The sequence below is a fragment of the Caenorhabditis briggsae genome, assembly GCF_000004555.2.
Source record: "Caenorhabditis briggsae complete genome, chrIII, whole genome shotgun sequence".
NCBI lineage: Eukaryota > Metazoa > Nematoda > Chromadorea > Rhabditida > Rhabditidae > Caenorhabditis > Caenorhabditis briggsae.
In genome coordinates, this window is record NC_013490.2 from 2430786 (window position 1) to 2454551 (window position 23766).

The following is a 23766-nucleotide window of genomic DNA, read 5'->3' on the forward strand; positions in this document are numbered from 1 at the left end:
TTCAATCAGTTTGGACCAAAACTAGCAGAGTTATGATCAATTCCACCCCTATGCGCCTTTAAACTCGAATTTCAAAGTTTTTCAAATATAGTCATGTTTATACTCATTTTGAAGCTCTTAACTTGCTGAATCAGAATTCTCAAGTTTCATGACCTAATTTTGAGTTTCTAGGCCATCATTGACAATTTTTCAAAAATTTTCGAAAAAAAATTTGTACGAAAATTTTTGAAATTTCGCTCATTTAAAATGTATTGAAAAAAAAGCAACAAGCTCAAAATTTTAATAAAATTTGAAAATATTATTAATGAATTTCTGAACCAGCCTACGAAACACATTGTTTCCCATCACTCACAGCCTGCTTTATGACCCCCCCCCCCCCCCACATATTCCAATGGTCCCTCTCTTTTTCTCTGCGTCTCTCATTTTTCTATACTCTCTCACTCTCTCGGGGATGAGAGAAAATTGAGGGTCGCGACCCATAGACACAAGAGAGAGAGAGACAGCCTATTTCCGTCCCTTTTACATTTTTCCCCAGTTTCTTTCGTCTGCGTCTCTCACTCTCTCTCTCGGGGGTCTTTTTAGTTTCAAATTGGCCCCGGCGCCCCTTTAAATAGCCTATTTTTTTTACTATTTTCAAGTATTTTTTTTATTGTTTAATTTGGATCAAAATTATTTTTAACAATGAAATTCGAAGGAAAAAAAAGGTTTTTTTTTTCGAAAAAAAAATTGTTTCGCCAATTTTTGAAATTTCAAGTTTTTAACAAAACTTGATATTTACATATTTTATATTAATTTGAAGCCCATAAAATTTCCTACAATTTGGTATAAATTTCATTTTTCTAGCTAAATTGTGGAAAAAGTTATGCGCCTTTAAACTTCCAGTGGTTGGGTCGATGCACCATATCGCACCACACTTTAAAGGCGCATAACTATTGTCAAATTCAACCTAGGAATATGATATTTATTTGAAATTGTGGGAAATTTGAAAAGCTTTACAAGTGTTATAAATTTGTCTAGGATTGAATACGAAAATTTTGATGAAAATTCAAAGAGGCAAAAAATGGTTGGAATTTGAAAATTTGAACTTTTTTAATTTTTAGGTTTTTTTTTTCGATTTTCCTACTGTAGATTTTCCTACTACCTTGAACTTTAAACTTTTCAAAACCCTAAACTCCGCCCCTTTTTGAGCTCCGCCCACTTTTTTAAATCCAATTTCCGGAAATTCCCGGTTCAAATTTTTCAAAAAAAAAAAAATTTTTCTCAATTTTTCTTCCAATCAACAAAAAATGAGCAAAAAATCACATGGTGTTTACCTGGCTCTCTCACTGAAAAACTATTATCCACCCCCCAATTTTTTTCTTCCACTGAACATTTTTTGTTCCCTAGCTGAGCAATATGTTTATACACTGGTTTTTGGTGTTGTTTATTTATGCAAATTTTTTATTTATTTTTAGGTTTGGAGACCGAAAATGAGAGAGTTTTGAATTTTAACTATTATTTTTGAATTTCGAACGTTGAGAGCTTCAAAACGAACCTAAACACGACCTATTTTGAAGAATTTTGAAATTTTCTGAATTTTCCAGTTTTGGCGCCAAAATTCGGAAATTTGAATTTTCGAAAAATTCAGTCATGTTTATACTCGTTTTGAAGCACTTGACTTGCCAAACTTAAAACTTTTTGAACTTTTGAGATTGCTCGAAAATTAACCGAGATACGGTAGTTTTAGTTATCAGTATGGGCGACATGGTGCATCGACTAGAAGTTTAAAGGCGCATAGGCCTAGAAATTTGAAACTAGGTCTTGAAATTGTCATTTTTAAATTCAGAGGGACTCAAGAACTTCAAAATGACTCCAAACACGACCTATTTTGAGATATTTTGAAAAATTTTGAATTTTCGCCCTTTTGGCGCCAAAATTCAAAAATTGAAAATGTTTCAAATATAGTCATGTTTATATTCATTTTGAAGCTCTTAATTAGACAAACTTATTGATACAGTTTTCAATTGATTTGGACCAACGTCAGCCGAGTTATGACCATCAAACTTAATTTTCGAATTTTTTCGAACCTAGTCATGTTTATACTCATTTTGAAGCTAATGGTTTGTTAAAATTAAAACTTTTTGAATTTTGAGATTGACCGAGATACGGTAGTTTTAGTGAGCTTTTCGTGGACATGGTGCATCGACTACGTCCATTGAGGTTTAAAGGCGCACAACAAACCCTCGGTGACCGAAATAACGTTTTTTGGACTTAGCATGTTGAGAGCTTTAAAATGAGCTTAAACACGACATATTTTGAGAGATTTTGAAACGTTTTGAAATTTCGACCATTTTGGCGCCAAAGTTCGGAAATTTGAAAATTTTCAAAACCTAGTCATGTCTATACTCATTTTAAAGCTCTTAACCAGACAGACTTATTGGTAGCGTTTTCAGTCACTGTGAACTTAAACTAGCCGAGTTATGACCATTTTAACCATCTATGCGCCTTTGAACTCAAAATTTAAAGTTTTTCAAATATGGTCGTGTTTATACTCATTTTGAAGCTCTTAACTTGCTAAACCCAAAAAAGTAGGTTTGATGGCCTAGTTTTGAATTTCTAGGTCACCAGACCTGAAAAACCTAGGTCACCTTTCAAAAATGACTGGTAAAGCTCATAACTCTGCTCAAAATTGGAATTTTTGAGATCTGTAAAATGATTTAAAAAAAAGGGAATGTGAAAAATTAAAAATCAGAATTTCCAGGAAAAAAAAAATAGAAAAAGTCGGAAGTAGTTTTCCACACTCCTGCATTAATCAACCCTTCCTCTTTTTTCTCCTTATCCCTTTTCTCTTTTCTTTTTGCTTATGCCGTTCTCAAGAGCCTTTTTCTATTTTTCTCACTTTTAGAGGATGATTTTCAGCATTTTCAGATTTTTTTTATTTGCCTGGAATGTCTGAAAATTCATCTTTAAAATTTGGAAAAATTTTTTTTAGGAAATTATTTTTTTCAAAAATTTTTTTTTGAGATTTTCAGACTTCTAAACTCTATTCTTTCCACTTTTTTCTTTTTTTTATCTTCTACCGTATTCTACCGTATCCTTCAAAACTATTTTTCTCAAATTTTAGGGTCCCACCACCCTCCCCCCTCTCTCATGGTGAAAACAGTGGAGTTTTGCGAAATAGTGCCCAGAAATTTTCAGTATTCAATAGAGGTAATTACAGTAATCCAGCTGAATAATGCTAAAAATAGGGATTTCTAGCTTAAAAATGAGCAAGATGCGCCCCCTCAAGTTTTGAGTGACATGGTGCATCGACCAGACGTGTGGAAGTTTAAAGGCGCATAACTTTTTTTCGAATAAAGCTACAAACATGAATGTTGTATCATTATGTAGGAAATTTTAAGAGCTTTCAGGTGATATATAATTTGTTTAGAGAAAACTATGGAAAATGTTTAAAAAACGGTATGAAAGAGATTGAGTTGACATAGAGCAGCTAGCTAGCTAAAGTTCAAAGGCACATAACTTCTTTTCAAATTTCGACTAGAATTCTGATATTTATATCGATTTGTAGAAAATTTTAAAGCCTTCAAATCGCTATAAAATTCACTATGAAAAATTCGATTAGAAATTTTTTTGCCCTCGAAAAATTTCAAAATTTGAAAAATTTCTGAAATTTCACTTTTGATATTTAATACGATTTAAAAGCTTATAAAATTTCCTACAAGTTGATATAAATTGCATATCTCTAGCTAAATTTTGAGAAAAGTTGTGCGCCTTTAAACTTCCAGATCGATGAACCATGTCGCACCACACTTTAAAGGCGCATAACTTCGCTTAATATTAAGTTAGAAAAATGAACTTTGTACGATTTTGCAGGAAATTTGAAGTTCTTTTGAATGATTTATAATACATTACAGGATAAATTGTCTAAAATTGAAGAAATATGCTCAGAATATACATAAACAATTAAAAATTAAAAATGTTTTTTTTTTTCAATCTAAAAATCCTTTAATTTGCAGACAGACGACTCGTTGTGCGGTGACGAGACAACTAACACCAGTCACAATCAGAGTGTCACCAGCATGGGATCCGGGTCAAAACGAGGGGCCGCAGCTTCGAATGGAATTTCGACAGTAATCAGTGCTCGCGGAGCCCCGTCGCCGAATAACACGACGGAGAGAGAACGTCGAAATGGCTCAAAGCGATATTTCTGTTCTTTTTCCTTCTAATTTCTGGAATGTCGAATTGGGCAGTGATTGCGTACACCCATGATTATGTGCCAAGAACGCCACTGCCGGATATCGTGTTTAGTTTGGTTGGAGAGCAGCGGTGGGCGTCTTCGCTGGGTGAGTGTTTATTTTGAATTTGAAAAAAAAGGGGGAATTTTCCTTCAAAATCAGCTGAAAATCATGAAAAATAGATGAACATGATGAAATTTTAAATTCAATCTACCGTATCTCCTTTGAGCCCAAATTTTTAAATTTTTTGATTTTTGTGTTTGACATGTTAAGAGCTTCAAAATGAGTATAATCATGAATATGTTCCTTCAAGTTTGAATTTTCGACTTTAAAGGCGCATAGGGGGTCAAAATTTGAGACTTCTCAAAAGTAGGTCATGTTTATACTCATTTTAACGCCCTTAACCCACAAAATTCAAAAATTAGAGAGTTTTGAAGTTTGGACCAGAGTGGCCCATACCTTATGGGATTTTGAAATTGCTTTCAATCTGAACATATTATTTTTGGAGCTTTTTGAATTTAATTTTTCTCAAAAGCCTGTATAATTCTCTACATTTTAAGCCTAAAATCTGAAATTTTGAAATGAAAATGAAAAAAGTTATAAGGTTTTGAAAATTCAATTTTTTTTTTGAAAAAAAATCCCATATTTTGGAAAATTTGAATTTTTATCAGAACTTTCAATTTAAGACCAAAATGAATTTATACTGCTCTTGTAGCTCTCTAAATTTCCTACAATTTAATACAAAGTTTATCTTTTTAGGTAAATTTTGAAATAAGTTATGCACCTTTAAAGTTTGCGATATAGTGCGTCGCTCCGCCTCGAGGAAGTTTAAAGGTGCATAACTTTTTTCACAATTTAGCTAGAAAAATGAAAATTGTATCATTTTGTAGGAAATTTTATGAGCTTAAAAATGATATAAAACATGTAATCACCAGCATTTGTGTAAAGTTTGAAAATCACAAAAATGTACTAAACTTTTTTTTTTGAAAAAAAAAATTTCTCGAAAATTTCAAACTTTCATTCTGAACCAATTTCAATGAACGTTGCATTTGATTGTAGACAATTTCATGCGCTTTAAGATTATATACAACACACATGATAAAAATCTTGAAAAATTTGAATAAAATTGATTCTTCCGGAATTTCCAAAAACAAAATCTGAAATTTGGTTTTACCCCTCTAACTCGCTTGGTTGTCAACCGATTTTTGTAAATTTAATATCATTCTATAGCAAATTTTCTAAATTTGCTGAAAATTGAAATTATCATTCATTTCAGGTGACGCATGCGTAGCCCTATGCATAATTCTCCTCGGCGGCCTCCTCCTCATCCATCAACACCGAGGAACCGTTCTGAAACGCGTCGTATTCTGTGCGGCGACACTTTATGCGATGAGATCGATCACTTTGGCAGCTACACAATTACCATCTGGCTACACGGATAATAAGGGAAGATGTCGAGATCAAGTCGCGTCGAAACCATCAGTTTTCTTTGGAAGACTTTTCGAGCAGACGATTCGAATTGGGTTCCAGGTGAGAGCTTTGGTTTTTGTGTGGTTTGAAGTTTGGTTTATATGATAATGTATCTCTTCAAATTTCCTACAAAAATATGTAAAATTTGGTTATTCTGGTCTATTTTGGCTAAAGTTATGGTTGTTTAAAGCTCTTTCGGTCAAAATTTTTTATTCCGTTTTCATTAATCCTTAATTTTCAAATTTCAAACTCAACGAAATTTGTTGAATTTATATATTGCTGGAAAGCTCATTAAATTCCCTACAACTTCATATTTTTTTCAGTTTTCGATTTTGATTTTGAAAAAAGTTATGCGCCTTTGAACATCCGACATGGTGCATCGACTCCACCCCGGATGTTTGAAGGCGCATAACTTCCCTCAAAATCAACGGATTTCTCTAAATTTTATTTTATTTTGTAGACAATTCAAAGAACTTAAAACTAACAACTAATCAATAAAAACAAATTCAGAGCAAAGACCAAATGCTGTGCGGAGATCTTCTCTTCTCCGGACACACCCTCGTCATGGTGACATGCTCGTTGGCGGTGGCCTATTATCTTCCAAAATCCATAAAACCGCTTCAATGGATTGCTCATGTTTCATGTTTTGTCGGAATGATTTGTATGATCATTTCGAGAACGCATTATACGATTGATGTGATTATTGCGTACTGGCTGAGCAATATGGTCTTCAGGTAGGAATTTGGATTTTTAAATCCTTTATAACTTTTTTGGTTTTCAACCAATTTTTATGAATTTTATGAGAAAATGTAGGAAATTTTATAGGCTTTCGAATGATATAAAATAACTTGGGACGGATAGTGAAATTGAAATTTTCGATAAAAATTTGTTTTTGTAAAATGCCAAAAAAATATGGAATTTTCAAAACCTCATAACTTGCTTCATTTTTGATGGATTGTTATGAATTTTAAACAATAATGTAGAACATTTTATGAGCTTTTAAATGATATAAAATATGATAAGAAAAATTAAGTTTAAACTTGTTTGGAAAAATTCAATCTACCATGCCTTCAGGTAGAGGCGTTTTTTCAAGAATTTCAAAATTTTCAACAAAGTCGGTGATACTGTATTTTATATAATTTTGTAGCCCATAGAATTACCTACAATTCTATACAAAATTCATAAAAATCGGTTCAGAATGACAGCTTCAAATTTTTTGAGAATACACTTTTTTTCGAAAAAAAAATTTTTTCCAAAAATTTTCAAATTTCAAGATTTTCACCAAAACTGCTGTTAGCATATTATATATTTTTTTAAAGCCCATCAAATTTTCTACAAAATGATACAATTTTCATTTTTCTATCACTATTTTGAAAAAAGTTATGCGCCTTTAAGTTTTGAGTTTTCTGCCGATGCACCATATTGCACCGAATTTTAAAGGCGCTGAACTATTTTCAACATTTACCTAGAAAAATGAAATTTATAGTAAATTATAGGAAATTTAAAGAGCCAATAGGGTATTATAAATTTGTTTGGGTCTGATATTCAAAATTGTTATAAAAATCCATTTTTTCTAAAATACCAAAAATTTTGATTTTTTTCAAAAAAAAAGAATTTTCAAAATTTCATAACTTGCTGCATTTTTATTCAAATTCCAAGATTTTGTGCTTAAAATAAAGGAAATTTTATGAGCTTCTGAATGATATAAAACACAATTTTCAACAATCTGCGCTTCAAGTCGCTTCATGCAGTTTAAAGACCCATAACCATATTTGTTCAGAATCTACCATGCCTACTGTGAACTGGACATGTGTATGGAACGACACAAAAGCATACTGTACTCATGGTGGCCGTGTCGTATTATCGATTGGCTGGAACAGGACATTGTCCCCGGCCGTCTCGACAATCGATGCAGTTTCCCGTGGCGACGACTGACACGTGGCATCAATCGAGAAAGGGGCGGAGCCAATGGTGAAGCCGTTTCGAGTGACTCGTCGTCGACGACTTGTGACACGAATGCTACTACACATCATCATCAGAAACATGTTTCTATTGTGAGTTTTTTTTTAATTTCAGCTTGAAATCGAAAAATGTTTTTTACAAAAATTTTATTTTTTTTTCAATTTATTTGAATTCAAATCAGTGGTCATGCAAATTGTATATCATTTTAAAGCTAATAAAATATACTACAAATTGATGTGATTTTCATTTTCATAGCCCAATTTTGAACCAAGTTATGCGCCTTTAAACTTTCAGAAGTTGGGTCGATGCACCATGTCGGAATGTTTAAAGGCGCATAACTTTTTTTATTTGTCACCCACAGTAACTATTCTTATACCATTTTGTAGCAAATTTTATGGGCTTCAATGTGACAATAAAGGATTCAGCTGAAAATTTTAAATTTAAGCTCAAAATCGTGTTTCAAAACGTTATACACAACCCAATTTCTTTCCAGAGCTCCTCATCGACCTACCCACTTCCATGCTGATATTCATCTTCTGGCCGCTCTACAGTAATCTCTGGATATCATAAATTTTTCTTTTCCTCATTCTCTCACTCTGCGTCTCTCTCATTTCTCTGATCTCTCGCTCTTTCGTCCCCTTTTCTCCTAAATTCTACTCATTTTATCGATTTTTAGTGAAATTTCTTTTAGCTCAGCTCACTCTTCCGGTTCCACTCACACCGTGTGATTTCATTCTCTCTCTTTCTCAAGCTCCGCCCCTTTTTTATTTAGGCTCCGCCCACCTTTTGGGCATCATTTAGTACTGGTTTTTCACACCACTCATATTTTTTCTTGGAACTTTTTCTTGGGCTCGATACGGGTTTTCAACCTCGTTTCCTTTTTTCCTTCTCTTTTACGAGAAATTTGAACAAAAATGAACATTTTTACGTCGTATTTGCGGACATCCGGATTTTCGGACACACAGGTTGACAGCCGGAAAATAGAAGACGGTGGTCGGCCGGCGCCCACCACTCCCTCAGAAACGCGCGCTCTTGTGTACGCCCTCTCCATCCATTTCGTTTGTGGCCGCCATAGCTCAGTCGGTTAGAGCGTGGGTCTAATAAGCCCAAGGTCGCAGGTTCGACCCCTGCTGGCGGCAAACTCATTTTTCTTTTTTTTTCTATTTAGATTATGAGTTCTAAAAGGTGTTTTATGAGGAAATTTTGGAAAATTCAAAATTTTACAACTATCTACATAAATTTCACAAGAGTTAGACTACTGAGAGCCGAGTTACAGGCCAAAAAAAGATATTAAAGAAAGAGAGGTGAGACATGTTTGGAAGGCTCCAGAAGGCGTCAAAATTAGAATTTTTGGAAAATTTCAAAGATTAAAATGATCTACATACCATTTCCAATCAACTGGTACAAATTTCACATAGTTAGGAAACTGTGAGCCAAGTTAAAGATCGAAAAAAAGCAAAACTAAGAAAAGAGGAGTGGCCACTGTTTGGAAACCTCCAGAAGACGTCGAAATTAGAATTTTTGGAAAATTCAGAATGTTAAAATTATCTACATAAAATTTCCTATCGATTGATATAGTTTCCATGAGAGCAGGACTACTGCAAGCTGAGTTATGTGCTTTTTTTTATTGGGCACACGCTCTCTCGATCTCATCTCGCTCCAGAATGCTTTAAAATTAGAATTTTTGGAAAATTGAAACTGCTGAAACTATCTATATAAAATTTCCAATCGATTGATATAATTTTGACCAAAACTGAACAATTGCGAGCCGAGGAAAACTGCAATATTTGTCGAGTACGACAGAGCGCGTTTTCTTCCGACGTCTTTTCAGCGATTAAAAATCAATAATCAGTTTATTTTTAGGCATCCATTTTCTCATAAATACAAATTAATTCCCTTTTAAGATTACAATTCGACAAAATTTCAATATCAGGGCGTTTTTTCAAATTATCGATTAGAATTTTTCGCGCCAGAGCCATTCGTCGTCCATCGATTGATCGATCGTTTTGAATCAGTTCGGAGACACATCGCCGTGTGGAGACGTCGATTTGCTCTAGAGAAGATTCAGAAGGCGTCAAATTCTGAAAAAAAAGCAATTTTGAAAAATAAATTTTTTTGATTTTTTAAAAACTTTTTTCGGAAATTTGTCAGATTTGTTTGCCAATTCTGAATTCTCTTCTGACGGTGTCTCGTTTCCAATCCCCAGCCTTCTCAAAATCTCCCAAAAATCGATATTTTTCGCTTCCTCTTGCCCCAAAATTATCGATTTTTCTTCAGAATTTTCTGGAACTTCCAGCGCTTCGAAAATCCGCAAAATCGTTGTTTCCCCTTGCCTTTCATCAGAACGTCTTCTAGAATCCCTTCGAATCGCTTCAGAAGACGTGCACTCCAAAAAGACAACGCCAAATTCCAATAATCGATTTTTTGCGATTTTTCGAAACTTCCGACGCATACTTTTCAGGTGAAAAATGTCTTCGATGAGGTAGAACTTTTGGCGGGAAATCGCGCAAATTTGAAATTCGCGCTCAAACGATTTTCGAATCTCCCGCGCGCTCAAATCCACAGCGGAGCGCATTTGCCGTCGGAAATCGTCAAACGAGGTGGATTCGATGAGGTCAGGATGGGCGGAGCATAGACGACGACGGAGGCTCGATTTTCCGGCGCCTGGGATTCCCATCAGCAAGATTAGGGACATCTGGACACACAGATCGATGGAGAATCGATCAGCCTGCAAACAACTATTTTAGTGCTAAAAATGACTATTTCAAGATTTAAAAATGTCTAAAAATCGATATTTGAAGCCTGCATAAGGCTATTTTAATACGAAAATGAGTCTTAAATGACTATTTCAACCCTAAAAATCGCAATTTTATGTCAAAAAATCGATATTTGAAGCGTGAATATGGCTATTTTAGCTCTAAAAATAGTCATTTTAAGCATGAAAACTGTATTTTTGAGCCTGAAAATGGCTAACTTAGGCTTAAGAATCGTCATTTTCAGGCTAATAATTGCGATTTTCAGAATAAATATGGCAATTTTAAGTCTGAAAATGACTATTTTAAGTCTGAAAATGACTATTTTAAGCCTGAAAATGACTATTTTAAGCCTGAAAATGACTATTTTCAGCCTAAAACTGGCTATTTTAAGCCTGAAAATGACTATTTTTAGCCTAAATATGGCAATTTTAAGTCTGAAAATGACTATTTTTAGCCTAAAACTGGCTATTTTAAGCCAGAAAATGACTATTTTTAGCCTAAATATGGCAATTTTAAGTCTGAAAATGACTATTTTTAGCCTAAAACTGGCTATTTTAAGCCTGAAAATGACTATTTTTAGCCTAAATATGGCAATTTTAAGTCTGAAAATGACTATTTTTAGCCTAAAAATGGCTATTTTAAGCCTGAAAATGACTATTTTAAGCCTGAAAATCGCTATTTTAAGCTTGAAAAAGGCGTTTTTTGACTCAAAAATTACAGTTTCAGGCTTAAAATTCACGAAAAAAAGCCCGCAAAAAGTACTGTGGACAAAATTTTAGGCCCTTTTTAACATTTTTCTGAGAAAAAAAGAGTAAAATTTCAAATAATTTATTTTATATGCACATTCAAAATCGATATGGGGGAGGGGGGTCTCGGAACGAAAACTACAGTAACCCTTGATAAAAATTCGAATAACATTTTCGAGGTTACTGTAGTAGTGAGAGAAATTGCTATTTTAGGCCTAATAATGGCGTTTTAGGTCTAAAAAAAATGCAATTTTCAACTAAAAATCACAATAAATCAATAAATCAATAAAATCAGAATTTGTCCTGAATTTTGTGCCAATTTTCAGCCAAAATCTGAAAATCCAGGAATGCGTGGTCGCTTGTCGTATGGATTCCCAGCTCGCCGAGCATTTTCAGCACCTGCTCCTCGTCGATCGATCGGAACGCCGTACGGACCAGCTCACCGGATGTGTCACAATTCGCGGCGACCTGCAAAATTTAGAAAAATCTATATTTTCAAAAAATTTAGATCTACAGTATACCTTCATCAACGCATCCAGCCGACACATCTCAGATCTTGCCGGATTGCCACGTGTCCAGTGTCCCTCTTTCTCCAAATTATCCAATTCGGGCACCAGATTCGAATAGATTTGATTGTAGAAGTGTCCCAATACGGTCATACTGTAAAAATTGCAAATTTTTGACAAAAATGCTTTTGACTGAAACTTGACAATTTTTCTGAAATTGCTCATAACTCATTTATTTCCTTAAATTTTTCTATAAAATGCATATATTCTTATTCCGCTTGTTGAGAGCTTTGAAATGAGCCTAAACACGACTAGGTTTGGTTGACTTTTTAGTTTTGACCTTCGCGTTGCGGTCGCGTCGCGGTTCGATAGATCAAAATTCAAAGTTGAGCGAATCTAGTCGTGTTTGGGCTCATTTTGAAGCACTCGACTAGCTGAGTAACTAGATTTGGTTGACGTTGAAATTTGACCCATGCGTTGCGATCGCGTCGCGGTTCGGTAGGTCAAAATTCAAAGTTAAGCAAATCTAGCCGTGTTTGAGCTCGTTTTAAAGCTCTTGATTAGCCAAAAAAGAGTATTTAAGTTAGAAACTGAAATGTTGGAAAATAAGCGAGTTATGAGCAATTTCGGGCCAGAATCCCACATTTTAGGCTTAAAAATGACAGTTTTCACTCAAATTTTCAGCACTTCCTCACCTACAAACACTCTTCCACTTCTCAAATCTCATCTGAAGATTTTTGAACAACTCCTCCACCAACAAGTTCATCAAAACACTTCGAGATGGGCGGCTCGCTTTGATTGTGACATTATTCAGGCATTTTAGGATGTGATAAAATGTTGAATTCATCGTTTTTATCTTCTCATCACCGTAGTTCGAACAAATCGATATTTCCAATCGATCCAATAAATCCTCATTCAAGTAATCGATAATCATTCCGCACAGCCGGTCCCATTCGTTTTCATAAGCACGCTCTAGCTCGAAAGAGCTAATTGGCCAAGTTAGCGTTTGAGTCTGAAAAGTGACTTCGAATAGGCTTTAAAATTGTCAAAAAGGGGGACAAAAATTGCCGAATTACGGCTGAAATTGAATTTTTGGCTTAAAACTTTCTGAAAATCAGCTAGATTAGTATGTTTTCATGTTCAGCTCGCCACGAGCTTCAAAATGAGCCCAAACACGACTAGATTTGCTCAACTTTGAATTTTGATCTACTAAACCGCGACGCGACCGCAACGCGTTGGTCAAAACTCAAAGTCAACTAAAACTAGTCGTGTTTGGGCTCATTTCGAAGCTCTTAACAAGTAGAGCACGAATAGTTAAGTTTTATAGCAAATATTCAAAACAATTAGGAACATCTGAGCAATTTGAGATTTTCGGTTTTCTGAAAATTGCTCATAACCGACTTATTTTTCAAAATTTCGGAATCAAACTCATATATTCTCTATTGGCTTGTCGAGAGCTTCAAAATGAGCCCAAACACGACTAGTCTAGCTCAACTTTGAATTTTGGTCTGCGAAACCGCGACGCGACCGCAACGCGTAGGTCAAAACTCAAAGTTGAGCTAGNCTAGTCATGTNNGGGCTCATTTTGAAGCTCTCGGTGAGCTGAGAAAGACTGTATCAATTTCATTGGAAATTTTCGGAAAAGAAACAAGTTATGAGCAATTTCCAAAAAAAGAAAAATTTCAGCCAAAACTCAAAATGGCTCGAAATTCCTTATTTTGTCGCATTTTGGCTCAAAAGTCGTATTAGTGCTCTTTAATGCTCACTTTCACGATTCGTTTCAATTCCCAAATCGAATTCATGACCAAATAGACATCATTGGACCACGTGGCTTCTGATTCGAGTCGTTTCGAAATCGAATGAATTCTGAAGCACAGATCGCTGAGCAATGCATGAATACACTCGTAAAATGTCATTTGAATCTCTAAATTTCCAAAATTTTGAATATTCGAATCCAGACGAGTGATCCATTGCTCAACGAATACCGTAATCTCGGCGGCCCACTGCGAATTTTTGGGGTTTCCAATTGATATCGATTCGAGGGGCAGGAAGCAATTGGATGAGCATGAGAGGAGACGATTCATGGCTACTGTATACAGTTCCACTTCGAACTGCAAAAAAATTGAGCATTTTGGGTGAAAATTGGTCGAAAATCGGGCTAAAATCCGCCAAAAATAAGCTAAACTGGCCTAGGCCCAGGTTTGTCTGAAAATGACCGAAAATTTGCTGGAAAATCTAAAATATTGCTAAAATCATGTTTAGCTCGACGAGAGCTTCAAAATTTTGAAGCTCTCTACTAGCTGAAAAAGAAGATTAGAGTTAAAATTGAAATTTCGAAAATTAAACGAGTTACGAGCAATTTCAGATTTTCAGCATTTTCAAGTTTCGCTTATTTTACGAAATTTCGAAATCAAACTTACATATCCTTTTTCAGCTAATCAATAGCTTCAAAATGAGCCCAAACACGACTAGTCTAGCGCAATTGTGAGTTTCGGCCTATGCGTTGCGGTCGCGTCGCGGTTCTGTAGATCAAAACTCAAAGTTAAGCAAATCTAGTCGTGTTTGGGCTCATTTTGAAGCTCTCTACTAGCTGAAAAAGAAAATTAGAGTTAAAACTGAAATTTCGAAAATTAAACGAGTTACGAGCAATTTCAGATTTTCAGCATTTTCAAAGAAACTCTTAAAATGCTCATAACTAATTTATTTATCAAAATTTTTAACTCAGACTCATAAATTCTTGCTCAGCTCGTCAAGAGCTTCAAAATGAGCCCAAACTCGACTAGACTCTGAGCAATTTTTGGATTACTGTAGTTTTCGTGCGGGGACCCAACTTTCCTCAACTTCAAGGGAATCTAGTCGTGTTTGGGCTCATTTTAAAGCATTTTCTGCGCTGATTTCTAAATTTAAGTCATAAAATCAGAATTTCAGAGATTTTTAGAGTTACGATTAGAAAAAAAATCGATTTTCAACGATTTTTAGGAATTTTTTCCTTGTTTTTCAGCTTACCAATATCCATTTGCTAATAAATTCTGGCTCATAAATCGGTTCAAAAATGTCGGAATTCGATAAATCGAATTCACAATTTTCCTCGAATCGCCGGAGTAGAATCGACATTTTTGAGAAGATTAATGGGTCTTTGATGTTCTGAAAATATTAATTACAGAGTAATTAAGGGGTAATTAAGACGATAAGTGGGCTGAAAATGATGAAAAATCGCTCAAAATAGCTTCAAAATGACTCAAAAACCACTGAAAATAACCTAAAAGAACCCAAAAGTACAGTAACTCTGTAAGTGGGCGGAGCCTAGTCGTAATTGGGCTCATTTTGAAGCTCTATGCAAGGCGAGAATGAATATTTAGGTTTTCTTTTTCACATTTTGAAAAAAAAGAGAGAAAATTGGAAAAATCGCAATTTTGAGTATTTTAGGTCATTTTCAGCCGATTTTCAGCCAATTTCCTTCATAATCTGCTTATTTATCAAAATGTCGAATTCAAACTTCTCAAACATTGCTCAGCTCATCAAGAGCTTCAAAATGAGCCTAAACACGACCTGTTTTGGTTGACTTTGAAATTTGACCAACACGTTGCGGCCGCGTCGCGGTTTCGTAGGACAAAATTCAAAATTGAGCAAATCTAGTCGTGTTTGGGCTCATTTTGAAGCTCTCACCAAGCTGAGAAAGAAAATGAAAGTTTGTTCTTAAGATTTAAAAAATTAGGGAGTTATGAGCAATTTCAGATTTTCAGAAAAATCTGAAAATTGCTAATAATTCACTCATTTTTCGGAACTTTCCAACAAAGCAGATATATTCTTACTTAGCAAGTTTAGAGCTTCAAAATGAGCCCAAACACGACTAGTTTTAGTTGACATTGAGTCTTGACCAACGCGTTGCGGTCGCGTCGCGGTTGGTAGGTCAAAATTCAGAATTGAGCTAGAATAGTCGTGTTTGGGCTCGTTTTAAAGCACTTAACAAATCGAATTAGAATATATAAGTTTCGTTCAAGAATTTCAGAAAATTAGCAAGTTAGGAGCAATTCAAGATTTTTCTGAAAAACTGAAAATTGCTCATAACTCGCTTATTTTTGAAAATTTTGAAAGCGAACTTTCCCATTATTGCTCAGCTCACCTAGAGCTTCAAAATGAGCTCGAACACGACCTGTTTTGGTTGACTTTGGAATTTGACCAACGCGATGCGGTCGCGTCGCGGTTTGATAGCTCAAAATTCAAAGTTGAGCGAATCTAGTCGTGTTTGGGCTCATTTTAAAGCTCTCGACTAGCTGAGTAAGAATATTTTAAGTTTTTTTCTTGAAATTTCGTAAAAAAGATGAAAATTCGAAAAAAAAAGAAAAAAAATTTTAGGAAATATATTTTTTGCGTTTTCCAGGTCAAAATTAAGGCAAGTTTGGACGATTTTTAGTCTATTTTTTAGAATTTTCAGCCATTACCATTTTCAAGAATCTCCTTGTCAAATTGCCAATAAATTCCACAAATTTCGCATCGAAAATCGCCGAAAACCCGGATTTTTGCTCGATTTTCAGCGTTCCCATCGTCTCCACACCCTTTTCCAGTACCAATTTCAAATTTCGCGCCCAGTTCTTGCCGCTTTCGAGAATCCACTCAAAGTCTGCGTCTCCGCCCCGCTCCTTATCAATCATATCAATGCACAAGTTCTCCAAATGCGATATCGAAATTTGAACGAGATTATCGATTGATTTCTGGTGATTCCCTGGGGAAATCAGGTCCAAATCTGTGGAAAATTCGAGAATTTCACGGATTTTTTCTAGAAATTTCTGGGAATTTTCGTTTTGTTCCAGTGTTTTCAGCGGGATTCCTTGATTTTGAAACAGGGACCAGAGATTTGAGATAAAGATTTTTTCACACGCATCGTGGAATGCTTCCAGACGGGTTTCGAGCATTTTCCGCACCTCCGAATCACCGGAAATCGTGGAAATTATCGATTTTACGGGGGTTTTTAGGTCTTGCCACGTGGATTTGGAGGTGATTACTGTAGAATCGACGGTGGCGATGACAGTAGCCTTCTTTTCGGATCTGAAAAAATGTTGAAATTTTGATTTTAAGAGACTTTTTCCAAATTTTTGAAAAAAAAATTTTTTGGAAATTGTTTTGTTTTTCTAGAATTTTCGGATTTTTGAAAAAAAAATTTGGGTTTTTCCGGATTTTTAGCTTAAAATTGGCTGAAAATTTGAAACTTCTATTTAGTAAAATTTTGAATTTTTCCAGAAAATTTTTTTTCAAAATTTTCGAATTTTTGAAATTTTTTTTTCGAATTTTTGGATTATTTGGCTATTATTTTGTAAAAAACTGCAAAAAAATTCGATTTTAAAGAATATATTTTCAAGATTTACAGCTTAAAAATTAGCAAAAATCGAAAATTTCGAAAAAATGTTTTTTTACAAAATTTCATGATTTTTAGCTTTAAAATGTTCAGAAATGCAATTTTGAGGCATATTTTCAAGATTTGAAACTTAGAATTTGGCGAAATTTCAATTTTTAAGATTTTTTTTTTGAATTTTTCAGATTTTTCAGCTCCAAATTGCTCAAAATGGATCGATTTTCGAAATTCAAAGTGTCAAAAAATGACTCACAGCGAATCTTTTAGAATTTTCTGAAATATCCCAATCACTTTTTGCATATCCAACCCATTTCCCTCGAATTCCCGCTTCACTGCCTCTATATGCTCTTTATACTGGATTTTCAGCGATTCTATGGCCGATCTCTGCGCCTTTAAATCCTCTTTCTTCGATTTTATCTCTTCTAAAGCCTTTTTTATGTGTTTCTCCTTGTCTTCTTTCAACAAATTCAGTTGAGACAGGTCCTGACGGAGATCTGATTCGGACTGCAAAAAATTCGAAATTTTCAGTTATTTTTTTTTGAATTTCGCGCCTTACCGCTTTCAAAATTTCCCACATTTCACTTCCCGTTGCATTTTCTAGCTGTTCCAGACGATTTTGGAGCGCTTGCATCGCTGAAAATCCAGGAAAGTCGATGAAAAAGCGTTAAAAAAAGAAGTACAGTAATCTCTAAAGGCGCATGACAAGAATTTTTGTTTGGTGTTTCACAACGAAAGTTATTTTAGTTGATTTTAGTGAGATTTTATTGATTTTGATGCTTTAAAAATTTTCAGGACGGTTTTCAGCAATTTTTCATAACAAGTTGACTGTTTTTGCATCAAAATTGGCTTAATAGTCGTTGAAAATAGCCAAAAACCCATTAAAAAATTTTTCTACAGTACCTTAAAGGCGCAAAACAAGAATTTTTGTTTGGTGCTTCGCAACGAAAAGCTTTTTTTTTGCGATTTTAGGGTGTTTTAGGCTATAAAATAGATTTTTCTGTTTGTAAATTGTAATTTCAGCAATTTTGAATGAGAACTTAACTGTTTTTGCACGAAAATTCACTTAAAAATCATGAAAAATAGCCGAAAATCCAGTACAAATATTTTCTACAGCAGTTTAAAGGCGCGTCACACAAAATTTTATTTCGCTTCGAAGCGAAAAAGGAATTTTAGCGATTTAACAAAATCCAGGCTTTTCAAAAAATCTAAAAACTCAAAATAAACAAAAAAAAACAAAAAACCAACAAAAATACACTTTTTTAACAGCACAATCCCTCCACACCACCGATGGCCGCGTTTTCAGGATTTTCTAGGCCACCGCGTCCCCTCCTCGTGATGCCTCGAAGTAAACACAATACGTCATTGGTGTAGTCTCTGTATTGACACACACACTTTTTCCCGAAAATTGGAGAAAAACCCCGCCGGCAAAAAAAACATATCTCGTCTTGAACGCTCCTTTTTTTATTGATTTTTTCCCTCTTTTTTTTGACCCAAATAAACGATTTTTGTCTCTTCTTTTTGTGCGTTTTTTGTGTCAATTTTCCAATAATTTTTTCCCCGATTTTTCTAAACTAAAAATTGCGAAATACCAGTCTAAATTCAATTTCAGCATGGTATTCAAAAAAGCGCCGTGCCTTTTTGGCTCGGCAATTTTGCTGGGACTGCTTCTAGCGGTGGCTGGAATTCTGTTGCTTATCGGAGTTCCAATTGATGGAATTGTGAATCGACAGGTCGTTGGGGTGAGTTTTTTAGAGAAAATTTAGGGACTATAAATCGAAGAAATAGCCCAAAAATCGACTTTTTTCGAGGGAAACTTGGCTTTTGGTTTCAAAAATGACAAAAATTGAATTAAGCTCATCGAAAGCTTCAAAATGAGCCCAAACACGACCAGATTCCGTTAATTTACAAGGTTACTGTACTTTTCGTGGTGGGACCCGTTTAGGCTCATTTTGAAGCTCTTAACAAGCTGAAAAAGCTGAAAATTGAATTTCTGAATCAAATTCGGCTTGGGAATGTAAAAAATCCTTCAAAAATATAAACATTAGATCTTTGGCCCAAAATTCTAATGAGCCAATTTATGAGCCAGAATTTATTAGTAGATAGATATTGGTAAGCAAAAATCGCTGAAAATCGAAAATTTTCAATACTATAACTCTATGAACTTTTCCAATTTTGATTTCATGACGCAATTTTTGAAACCAGCACGAAAAATGCTTTAAAACGAGCCTAAACTCGACTAGATTCGCTCAAATTTGAGTTTTGACCTACCGAACCGCGACGCGACCGCAACGCGTTAGTCAAAACTCAAATTTGAGCTCGATTAGTCGTGTTTAGGCTCATTTCGAAGCTCTTCACAAGCCGAGGAAGAATATATAAGTTTGATTTTGAAGTTTTGAAAAATCATCGAAATATGAGCTACTTTAGATTTTTTCTGAAAAGCTGACATTGCTCATTAATTGCTTATTTTTTGGATTTTTGCAATAAATCTTATATTTTCTTATTCCGCTCACCGAAAGCTTCAAAACGAGCCTAAACACGACTAGTTTCCCTCGAAGATGGGTCCAACCACGAAAACTACAGTAACCCGAAAATTGCTCAGAATCTAGTCGTGTTTAGGCTCATTTTGAAGCTCTAAACGAGCCGAAGAAGCTGAAAATTGAATTTCTGAATAAAATTTGGCTTGAGAATGGAAAAATTGCTAAAAATCCAAAAAAATGAATTTTATCAGTTCCAGACTAAATTTCGCTTGAAAATTGCGATTTTCAGCTTAAAAAACCCCGAAAATTTCACTGAAATCCCCAAATTTGTTTCAGCAAGACTTCCTCGGCTACACACGCGACGAAAATGGCACAGAACATGTGAATAAAATGACAGAATCATGGCTGAAACCACCGTATAAGATGCAATTGAACATTTGGATGTACAATGTCACAAATGTGAATGGAATATTGAAACGACACGAAAAAACGAATTTAAACGAGATTGGACCCTTTGTTTTTAAGTTAGTGGAGAGAAATTGGCTGGAAATGGCTGGAAATGACCTAAAATAGCTGAAAAATCATGAAAAATGACCCTAAAATCATTGAAAATAACCCAAAATACAGTAATCCCGGAAAGAATTTAAAGTCGCATCCTTATTACACGCACTGTATGTGTTGCGGTCGCGTCGCGGTTTAGTGGATCAAAATTCAATGTTAAGCAAATCTAGTCGTGTTTGGGCTCATTTTGAAGCTTGTAACGAGCCGAGCACAAATATATTAATCCAAATTTTTTCAGCGAAGTCCAGGAGAAAATCTATCATAAATGGGCGGAAAATGATACTCGAGTACTGTACAAAAACAGGAAATTGTATTTTTTCAATCGGAATTTGTCATGCCCCAGCTGTGATTTGTCCCAAAAAGTCACAATTCCAAATGTGGTTTTTCAAAAATTGGTCGACGCGGCGGATACGACGATTTTCGGAATTCGAATCAAGTTTGCCATTGAAAATGTGCTGAAATTTGTGCCAGAAGCACCATTCATTACGGTAAGAGTGTTACAGTAATCCCAGGCTTGAAAAGAGCTTCAAAATGAGCCCAAACACGACTAGTCTAGCACAATTTTGAGTTTTGACCTACGCGTTGCGGTCGCGTCGCGGTCAAAATTAAAAGTTGAGCGAATCTAGTCGAGTTTGAGCTCAATTCAAAGCATTTTTTGCGCTGAATCCAAATATCACATTACTTTCTATCGTACTCCTACAGTAATCCCAAAAAATCCCAATTTTTTTCAGGTTAAAGTCAGCGACGCGTTGTTCGATGGATACGAGGACCCAATTGTGGATTTGGTGTGCAAAAATAAGATTTTGAGTTTCCTATGCGAGACAAATACTCTTCAGAAGAGAATTGGATTCTTTTATGGGGTAAGAATGGCTGACATTTGGCTGAAAATGGCCTAAACTACAGTAACCTTGAAATTAGGAAAATCAAACCTGGACACTCTTTCTCAGCTCATCAAGTGCTTCAAAATGAACCTAAACACGACTATTCTAGCTCAATTTATAGTTTTGACCTACCAGCCGCGACGCGACCGCAACGCGTAGGTCAAAACACAAAATTGTGCTATACTAGTCATGTTTAGGCTCATTTGAAAACTCTTTGCGAGACAAAAAAGAAAAAAAAAACTTAAAAATCGAAGTTTTGAAAACTAATCGAGTTACGAGCAATTTAGAGTTTTCCCTGAAAATCTGAAAGTGCTCATAACTCGCTTATTTTTCAAAAATTCCCGAAAAACCTCCCATCTTCTTATCCCGCTCGTCAAGTGCGTCAAAATGAGCCCAAGCACGACTATTCTAGCTCAATTTTGAATTTTGATCTACCTAACCGCGACGCGACCGCAACGCGTAGGTCAAAACTCAAAATTATGCTAGACAAGTCGTGTTTGAGCTCATTTTGAAGCTCTCGACTAGCCGAAAAAGAATGTTAATGGTAAAAATCGGAATTTTAGGGAAATAGCGAGTTATGAGCGATTCTCAGCCAAAATTCTTTTTTCAGCAAAACGGAACAACAGACGGTACCTACGAAGTGGATACCGGAAGACCATCTCCAATGAATATCGGTCATTTATACACGTGGAATAATCTAACAATAATGCCAGAAGGGACATGGGATACTGTAGCGGCGAGGATGATCAATGGAACCGATGGACAGCTATTCAGTCCGATTTTGAGAAGAGAAAATCGATTATCGATTTTTGTTCCACAAATCTGTAGATCGATTCAAATGGAATATCAGAAGGATGTCGCTGTGTCAGGGGTGCCTTCATGGCGTTTTGTACCCCCACTGGACCTTTACGACCCAAGAAGACCCGAAAATCAAGGATTCTGCAATAAGAATGGTGTTCCGAGATATTTTGAGAACACAACTGTGCAGATTGGTGGGTTTTTTTGGGAGCCTAAATTGCTCATAACTCGCTGATATTGCAAAATTTCGATTCGAAATCTTTATATTCCTGCTCAGCTCGTCGTGAGCTTCAAAATGAGCCCAAACACAACTAGTCTAGCTTAATTTTGAGTTTTGATCTACAAAACCGCGACGCGACCGCAACGCATGGGTCAAATTTTAAAATCGGACTAGAATAGTCGTGTTTAGGCTCATTTCAAAGCTCTTAACTAGCTGAGCAATTATCTGAAGGTTTGAATTTCAAAAAATAAGCGAGACGTGAGCAATTAAAGAATGTTGAAATCTTGAATTGCTCATATATCGCTTATTTACAAAACTTCTCGATCTAAAACCGCTATATTCCTGCTCAGCTCGTCGTGAGCTTCAAAATGAGCCCAAACACGACCGGTTTAGCACAATTTTGAGTTTTTGACATACGCGTCGCGGTTTGGTAGATCGAAATTCAAAATATAGCTAGACTAGTCGTGTTTGGGCTCATTTTAAAGCATTTTTCGCTCTGATACCAAAAATTATAGCTTCAAGTCAGATTTCCAGAAATGTTTCGCCAAAACGTGATGAAAAAATTCCAGAAAACTGTCTCCCTGCGGGCCTAATCGATCTATCCCGGTGTCAAGCCGGCTCGCCACGTGTCTACCTCTCAAATCCGCACTTTTATAATTCTCCAATAGAATTATGGCACGCAGTGACTGGGTTATCAGTCCCATCAGCCAATAATGATTTGACTACGGTAGATTTGGAGCCAACGGCTGGAGTACCGACTCAGGCGAAGCGAATCATGCAAATTAATGTTGGCATGGTTAAAGGATCGCTAAGGTGAGCGATTTTAGCCTTTGTTGTGCCAAAAACCTGCAGTTTCAGATTTTCTGAAATTCTTAAATTGCTCATATTTCTCTCATTTTTCAAAATTTCAGAATTAAACCGTCATAGCATTGCTCAGCTCGTTTAGAGCTTTGAAATGAGCCTAAACATGACTAGTTTTGGCACATTTTTCGGGTTACTGTAGTTTTCGTAGTGGGACCCAAAATGTGCCGAAACTAGTCATGTTTAGGCTCGTTTTGAAGCTCTCAACGAGCTGAAAAAGAATAAAAAGGGTTGATTATGAGATTTTGAAAAATTAGAGAGTTATGATCAATTTCAGATGTTTAGAAATCCTAAAATTGCATTTTTTAGCTCAAAATTCATCGTTTTTAATGGAATTTTCTGGATTTTTTTCAGCATAACCGAGAACACGACGAATGTAATTGTCCCGGTACTTTGGATGAACGAAACCGCGGATTTTGATCAAGGAACTCGTGATCAGTTGATCCAAATCTTCAATGCTAAGCATTATTCGTTCATTGGCGGTGTTGTATCGTTATCACTTGGCCTTATCGCCTGGATGGCCGTTTTTATGGTCATTTTTGTTTATTCGGTGAGTTTTATAGCTGTTTTTAGAGGATATTTTTAGCTTAAAACGGACAATTTTTGACCTAAAACTTGAAATTGCTAAAAAGTTTTTAAAAAACTACCATTTTGGGACCTAAAAACAGTTTTACAGCTTTAAACTCCATTTTTCAAGGTGGTGTACGGTGAAATTTTTGTATTGCATCAAAATGTGCAGAAATGCATGTAGATTGACATAAAAATAAAGAAAAAATTCAAAAAAAAATTCCTTCATCGAGAAAAACGCATCGAAAAATACGCTGAAAGCCCTTAGGGACGAGCTTTTTTCTAGGCCGCCCGGTGAGTAAAAGCGCGCGAATTCAAATTTTTAAAATTTTTTCGCTCGTTTTCACTTTTTTTCAAATTTTCCGATGTATCTGGAAGAAAAATTGACAAAAACCTA

The 23766-nt window shown here is 35.4% G+C and overlaps 4 protein-coding genes and 1 non-coding gene across 5 annotated transcripts in view; 3 read left to right on the forward strand and 2 right to left on the reverse strand.

Moving 5' to 3' along the window:
* Positions 1–4213: 4213 nt before the first annotated feature.
* Cbr-sms-3 lies at positions 4214–8172 on the forward strand (the record flags this gene model as incomplete). Its single annotated transcript, XM_002640908.2, has 5 exons — positions 4214–4322; positions 5491–5744; positions 6195–6418; positions 7465–7738; positions 8140–8172. 5 exons carry the CDS (start codon positions 4214–4216, stop codon positions 8170–8172), a joined length of 894 nt encoding a protein of 297 aa, XP_002640954.2.
* A 539-nt stretch (positions 8173–8711) lies between these two features.
* CBG28210 lies at positions 8712–8785 on the forward strand. Its single transcript has one exon. It is a non-coding gene (tRNA).
* Positions 8786–9505: 720 nt separating this feature from the next.
* Cbr-pstk-1 lies at positions 9506–10341 on the reverse strand (the record flags this gene model as incomplete). Its single annotated transcript, XM_002640907.2, has 2 exons — positions 9506–9727; positions 9778–10341. The coding sequence occupies 2 exons, from the start codon at positions 10339–10341 to the stop codon at positions 9506–9508; spliced, it is 786 nt and encodes a 261-aa protein (XP_002640953.2).
* A 1098-nt stretch (positions 10342–11439) lies between these two features.
* On the reverse strand, positions 11440–17635 carry CBG11693 (the record flags this gene model as incomplete). The annotated part of the gene is made up of 8 exons (XM_002640906.2): positions 11440–11616; positions 11670–11808; positions 12350–12666; positions 13421–13765; positions 14661–14798; positions 16097–16700; positions 17258–17508; positions 17561–17635. 8 exons carry the CDS (start codon positions 17633–17635, stop codon positions 11440–11442), a joined length of 2046 nt encoding a protein of 681 aa, XP_002640952.2.
* A 979-nt stretch (positions 17636–18614) lies between these two features.
* Positions 18615–23766, forward strand: part of Cbr-scav-3 — a gene marked incomplete at both ends in the record, with an annotated part of 5813 nt that continues 661 nt past the window's right edge. Inside the window, 7 exons of the mRNA XM_045243474.1 lie at positions 18615–18743; positions 19818–20005; positions 20281–20530; positions 20774–20902; positions 21534–21876; positions 22511–22754; positions 23157–23352. Of these exons, the coding sequence (XP_045094662.1) occupies positions 18615–18743; positions 19818–20005; positions 20281–20530; positions 20774–20902; positions 21534–21876; positions 22511–22754; positions 23157–23352 (1479 nt within the window). The remainder of the gene's footprint in view (positions 18744–19817; positions 20006–20280; positions 20531–20773; positions 20903–21533; positions 21877–22510; positions 22755–23156; positions 23353–23766) is intronic.